Source organism: Emiliania huxleyi, assembly GCF_000372725.1.
Source record: "Emiliania huxleyi CCMP1516 unplaced genomic scaffold EMIHUscaffold_9, whole genome shotgun sequence".
Taxonomy (NCBI): domain Eukaryota; phylum Haptophyta; order Isochrysidales; family Noelaerhabdaceae; genus Emiliania; species Emiliania huxleyi.
Genome location: NW_005195301.1, coordinates 850,348 through 856,812, shown reverse-complemented (window position 1 = coordinate 856,812; position 6,465 = coordinate 850,348). Strand labels below are relative to the sequence as shown.

The 6,465-nt window shown below is 61.7% G+C and overlaps 2 protein-coding genes across 2 annotated transcripts; both read left to right on the top strand.

Annotated features, from left to right (window-relative positions):
- Nucleotides 1-336: 336 nt before the first annotated feature.
- EMIHUDRAFT_199129 (hypothetical protein) lies at nt 337-3,312 on the top strand (the record flags this gene model as incomplete). Its single annotated transcript, XM_005757785.1, has 7 exons — nt 337-360; nt 692-847; nt 939-1,046; nt 1,123-1,206; nt 1,457-1,496; nt 1,569-1,660; nt 3,184-3,312. The coding sequence occupies 7 exons, from the start codon at nt 337-339 to the stop codon at nt 3,310-3,312; spliced, it is 633 nt and encodes a 210-aa protein (XP_005757842.1).
- Nucleotides 3,313-4,168: 856 nt separating this feature from the next.
- Nucleotides 4,169-6,170, top strand: EMIHUDRAFT_199128 (hypothetical protein; the record flags this gene model as incomplete). Its single annotated transcript, XM_005757784.1, has 6 exons — nt 4,169-4,266; nt 4,421-4,457; nt 4,958-5,578; nt 5,742-5,804; nt 5,997-6,027; nt 6,103-6,170. 6 exons carry the CDS (start codon nt 4,169-4,171, stop codon nt 6,168-6,170), a joined length of 918 nt encoding a protein of 305 aa, XP_005757841.1.
- Nucleotides 6,171-6,465: the final 295 nt, after the last annotated feature.

The following is a 6,465-nucleotide window of genomic DNA, read 5'->3' as shown; positions in this document are numbered from 1 at the left end:
TCTCTGAACTGCCAATCCGGTTTATGTACGAGTGATTGTGCTATAGAGGCGCCCGGAGACTCAACGACTCAGATGCGCGCCCACATCAACATATGGAAAGCGACGAGGATGTGTCGCAAGCACAGACACAGTGACTAGACGAGAGCGGTGAATCGCCGACAGATACTCGAGAGGTCCTCACATCCTACGAAGGTCTTCACCAGTCGGAGCGTACAGCGGTCTTGGCATGGGTCGAACTTCCTGCAGTGCTGTCTCCCAGGCTGCCACCTCTGCAAAAGAGGCCAGGACAGCTCCTGGCAGTCTGACTCTTCCCAAGCAATCCTGACGCACCCAGCGATGTCCTCAGTCAGGCTCCCACAAGTGTCCTAGCTGCCAGAGGTCCTCAGCTCCAGAGGTCCTCCGGCCGCTCCCACCTCTGCTACCTTGCTCAATTCGATTGCTCAATCTGCTTTCAATCTGCCTTGCTTCTCACGATAAGTTGACGGAGAAGCGCGCGCGTCCTTGTATTCCTTCACAATGGTGTGTATGTGTTTTTGTAGAGTTGTATGTTGCACAGCCTGCTGACCACAGACCCACCGTTCTTCACTTTTTGAGCTAGCCTTCGATGTTATTAATTGTGTCTTTTCGGATCCTTATTTTTTCACGGTTTCTGCCACGTGTCGCAGCCGCTTCACTCCAAGCTTTCGCGCAGCTCCTCCTCTCCGTCTGCCTCGCCCAGCCCTCGCCCGAGCCGGTATCGATGCTGCCTCTCTTCCTCTCCCTCGCCGCCGCATCCTCCGTGAAGCTCGAAGACGGCGTCGCTGTCCTCACGCCGGACAACTTTGACGACTGGGTCAAAGCGCAAGAGGTGCCGAGAGCTGCCACCTCGCCGCTCCACCACCGCCACCAGAGCCCTTCCCGCTGCTGATGCTGCTGACCCAATCGCTTGCGTCTGTCAGTTTGCGCTCGTCGAGTTTTACGCGCCATGGTGCGGCCACTGCAAGTCGCTCGCCCCCGAGTGGGCGGCGGCCGCCAAGAAGACGCGAAAGTACTGCCCGCTCGCCAAGGTACCCTATCGCAGCAATCTCACATACACTGACGCGTTTGGACAACTGAGAGGACCTTTGCTGTGCTCGATCCCAGGTGGACGCTGACGAGCACAAGTCGCTCGCGGAGCGCTTTGACGTCAGCGGCTACCCCACGATAAAAACATTCAAGAAAGGGGAGGTACGCCGAGATACGCCGAGATACGCCGAGACACGCCGACATCCGTCGAGCGTCGAGGCGGCGAGCGCACTTGTGCACCTTAGCACGTCCGGAGTCGCCTCCACCACGAGAGAGCCGTCTTCTGGCGCCCCAACAAGGCGAGCACTTCCGAGACACTTCCGAGACACTTCCGAGACACCTCCGAGACACCTCCGAGACACCTCCGAGTCGCCTCCACCACGAGAGGGCTGTCTCTGGCGCCCCTAATCAGGCGAGCGACTACGAGGGCCCGCGAGAGGCCAAGGGCGCGCGTCGCCTCCTTTGCCCAAGGACTGGCCGGGGGTGGCGCACCCTGCTCACATCTGGAGGTGCGAGCACCACAGGCATCATCTCGTTCGCTAAAGAGCTGGCGGGCAAGGCCGCAGACGCGGCCAGCCCGATCGAGCGGATCAAGAGTGCAGACGTCTCAAGCTTGGTCGCCGAGACTAGACGAGAGACTAGATGAGAGTAGAAAGATCATGAAATCTCAAGCCTAGCCGCCGAGACACTCCCGAGACACCTCCGGGACACCTCCGAGACACCTCCGAGACACCTCCGAGAGTAGATGCGCAATACGGCCGTCGGGGTAGGTGCGGGAGACGGCGCGGGCGTCGTCGGAGTGCCACCTCCGCCACGTCCACAGCACGCCTGGTTCGCGGGCCTGCCGGCATGCTAGCGAGCCCTCGAGAAGACACGGCTCGCCACCTACCGACGCCTTCCACGGCCGAGCCGCGCGCCCTCGCGCGGTATATGAGCAGCCTCCCGCACGCGCGCCTACTCGGGGACGCGCCGGGGAGTCGTGTGTGGACCGTTAAGAGAGACGGGGAAGTCCGTTTGGCGGTGCCGCTGCCTTGGGCGACCGGCAAGCTTGCAGTACACACGCAGGGGCGATCGTGGCCACTGTACCCGCGCGAGGCTCACAGCTCACTACGCGGTGCCTTATACTCGCACAACCGCCCGGGTGTACCCAGTGGGCTCCTGACTCTCTCGCAGACGTCGAGTCGCGAGGGCTGTCCCGCCCTGCCCCACCACCTCGCGTGTGTGGAGGAGTTGACCTTGCCTTGCCTGCACCCACAACGCAGGTCGCCAAGGGCCCAGCCCTCGTCGGGATCTTTCGAGAGCCGACCAGCGCCAGCGCGATGTTCAAGGCCGTCGAGATGTAGCCGAGATACGGCCTCACCCTAGCCCTAGCCCTAGCCCTAGCCCTAGCCCTAGCCCTAGCCCTAGCCCTAGCCCTAGCCCTAGCCCTAGCCCTAGCCCTAGCCCTAGCCCTAACCCTAACCCTAACCCTAACCCTAACCCTAACCCTAACCCTAGCCCTAGCTCTAGCCCTAACCCTAACCCTAACCCTAGCCCTAGCCCTAGCCCTAACCCTAGCCCTAGCCCTAACCCTAGTGCCCGGAGCCTGCACGTTGCACGCCACTGACACTGCCCGCATGCTCCCAGTCCAGCACCGGCGGGACGTGTGTGTCTCTTGGTTCTTGGACGTGTGGAACGACGTCTGTGAACACGCGGGGACTCGCGATGACCTCCTCGGGAAACCCTCCCCCCAGGTCTTCTCCGAGGTTGCCTCGGACACGTCTCTGTACACCGACCTGCCCGTGGCGGCCGCGTACAGCGCGTCGTATAAAGAGGACCCTCTCGCCTCCGCGCTCGGGATCAAGGCGCCACCGCCACCGATCCCGCCACCACCGTCCCCCGCCATCACTGAGCCGGAGCCCGCCGCCGCCCAGCCCACCGCCGCCGCCGCCTGCCGCCTCCGTCGCCACCGCTGCCCGGCCCGCCGCCGCCCTCTCCCTTGCGAATGCCAAGAGACTCCCTCACCGCCTGCCGCCCAGCCCACCGCCCACCGCCCCCGCGCCCCCGCGCTCCCGTGCACCCCCCCCCCCCCCCCCCCCCGTCTCCCTCCTTTCGCCCCGCACACTCGCGCGTAGAGGCTCGAGCTCTCGCTTTCCTTAGGCCTTCCCGGCGGTGCTCTACTTTCCGTCCGGCGCCACGGCGCCCTCGGCGACGATGGCCATCCCGAGAGATCGGAAGCTCTTCACGGAGGAGGCGCTCGGTGAGTGGCTCGGCCAGCAGGCTAAGTGAGTGGGCGGCCGCCGTTCCGCCGTTGGAGAGAGTGGAGGCGGACTGAGCAGTGATGGTTGAGGTGGGAGGTCGAGAGTGCCGACGATCGGTTTTGTGTGCCGCATGGGCTATGGCAGCTGGTCGTACGCGGGTGATAGAAGAGGAGGTTTGACGTAAGGTAAGGTAAGGTAAACTTCTCCAGACTCCACACACACGAGGTGGTGGGGCAAGGGGGGGCGCGACCCTCGCGTCTCCACGTCTGACGACAGGAGCCCCACGGCATTCAAAGTGCAAGGCCCGCAGTGCGCGACCGTGTGGGTGAGAGCGGTGTGTGTGTGTGTGTGTGTGTGTGTGTGTGTGTGTGTGTAAGGTAAGGTAAGGTAAGGTAAACTTCTCCACACACACGAGGTGGTGGGGCAAGGGGGGGCAACCCTCGCGTCTCCACGTCTAACGACAGGAGCCCCACGGCATTTAAAGTGCAAGGCCCGGTGCGCGTGGGTGAGCGGTGTGTGTGTGTGTGTGTGTGTGTGTGTGTGTGTGTGTGTGTGTGTGTGTGTGTGTGTGTGTGTGTGTGTGTGTGTGTGTGTGTCACGTCACTGCATCCTCTGCCGGTTCCTCCCGTCGCCTCTTCTTTGTTCGAATGTTTTTCAATCCATCCTTCACGAAGCCCTCCCATGTAGCTAGCGTTCTTTGCGAATGTCTCGAGATGGCCAGCAGGCGCTGTCTGCTCGCGGCCTGTGCGGGCCGCTCGTCCTCCTCGCCCTTCTTTCGTCCTCCCGTCCCTCCCCTCCACCATGGCCTCCTCGGCACTTCTTTCTCCATCCGCCTCGCCCTGCCTTTTCGTGTCGTGCCGTTCGCCCTCCATTCGGTGACCTCCATGGCTGTCCGGCTCCTTTTGGGTGGCGCTCTCGATACCGTTGCGTCAACCTCGACGTCGCTGTCGCCCTCCCCGTCCCCGTCGTCGCCCGTGCCTCGGTTCGCGTCGTTGGAGCGTTTCCGTTGTTCCCTCGTGCTCCGCCGTCGCCCTCTCTGCTCGGGCCGTTCGCGATTTCGCTCCTCCTCCGGCCGGCGCGATCACCGAGCTGTGACGCTCAGGGAAGCCTGATGAGGTACTGGTTTCTTTGCCCAGGCCTGGCCTACGGCCCGTGCTGGATCAGCTGAGCAAGGTTTGGGGAGAATCCTATAGTAGGATCTTCAGATATTTTGACGGATGACCGAAATCACCCCGTTTTTGCCCATTTTCGATCCGTCAAAATATCACGACGACACACACCAGTCGACTCGCATCGGTTGCCTCCATGAACGGCGGAGCTATTCTCGCGTCCACACCACACCTGGCTCCAACGTGGACACGCCCATAGCTGGGGACACCACTAGGTCACGCATGGCATCAGAAAGAAGTTTTATCTCTGGGCCCCGAAAGGCATCTCTAGCAGCGTCGTTACGCATGCGCCCTCCCCTCCTGGGCGCATACGCCTCACGTCCCGACAGAGCCTAAGCACACACACACACATCGCTACCCAACGCGGCCAAAGGATATCCACCTCGAGAACCTCGAGAACACACACACTCGAGTTGGGTCATAGGCCCACTTTCGAACCCGACCTCGAGATTGCTACTCAGCGCTGTCGTATGAGGTATGAGGGTGCTCGCGCCGCCTCCACAGAGCGGTATGGTCTTGCACAACGGCAGCCTCCGTGTGTACGACGTGCCACAATGTGGGGCGGCATACACTCTGGCCCAGCTTCAGAACGTGTTTGCGGCACACGCCGTCGAGTGGAACCTGATGGGCCGCGACCGGCCGTGGTGGAGCGTGCTGAGCGTCGCCGAGTACGATCAAGGCACGGCGCCGTCTGAGAATACAATCCGAACGTTTTATGAGTCTGGCCGCAAACATGTTGACCGGGTGCTCGCCGACCTGCACCTCGCGCCTCCGCTTCACGATATGCGTGTGCTTGACGTGGGCTGCGGGTTAGGCCGACTCGCTCACGCGTTTGCAAGGCTGGGCGCAGCAGTGGCTTGCGTCGATCAGAGCTGGAACCATCTCCGCCTCGCTCAGAAACAGGCGTACAAGCGCCTGGCCGCCGCCGACGCCAGGCGCATCGAGCACTTGGTGACCTCGCCCGACCTCATCGCCTCTGTGGGCGGCCGCCGGTACGACGTGGTGCACAGTTGGATCGCTTTGCAGCACGCGGTGGCGCCCTTGCAGGCCGTGTTCATGCAGCAGATGTGCGACGTGCTCAAGAGTGGCGGCAAGGGCTTGCTGCAGATACCATTCTTCACTCCTGTTCGGTCGTCATGCGACTTGGACAAGTCGATCCAGAAGGGCGGAATGCAGGCGACGGGCCGCCCCAAGAGCCCACCCCACAGACCCTGTGCGTGCCATCCACCGGCATTTTAACACACGCTCCGTCCTGACCCTGAGCTGTCCCACTCATCTGTCTCGGCAGATGCACTACACGCCAATGGACGAAATCCGGCACGCATTTGAGTCGCGCGGCTGCAGAGTTTCGGTGAAGAACTTGGGGAGCAGAATGGCGAGGCACCGTTTCGCGCTCGTCAACTTTTCGCGACCGTGAGCCGCATTTCACCCAAAGCTGGGGTGGCAGTGGCAGCCCAGCCAGGCCGCTATTCTTGTGTACTATGTCGTGTCGATCTCTCACTCAGCTGAGTGAGGGTACGTACCTTTATCCAGCACTTCCCAGCAGTGGTTCGCGTTTGCCTATTTGCTACACGGTGCGGTCGCCGCCCGCGTAGAGCTGTGCAGTCTCAAGATCCTTCTCTGATCTTTCCTCCGTTCTCACTAGCTAGGCCCTAAGAAGAGTTACCACATGTCACATGTACATGTGTCGGTAGCTCCTAACAGCAACACTGTGTAATTTATATTTTAGCACACGAAATATTCGGGCCTACTTCGCTTTTCGCTCCGAGTCTCGATCCAAAAACACATGTGGAGCATCCACGCAGTCGCAGGCCTGATCCTGCTTGCCGTCGCTGTGTACAAGCTCTGGCTCCAGCGCTCCAGTTCTCCACAGTACGCGCGCGCATCGTCCCTTCCAATGACTAAGAGACTTGATCGACACATCGCCGCCGCCGTCACCGGGCTCATCGGCTTCCGAGTCGCTCTTCAAGCGATAGCGAATGGCAATCGATCCGGGTGCTGGACGCCGCTTC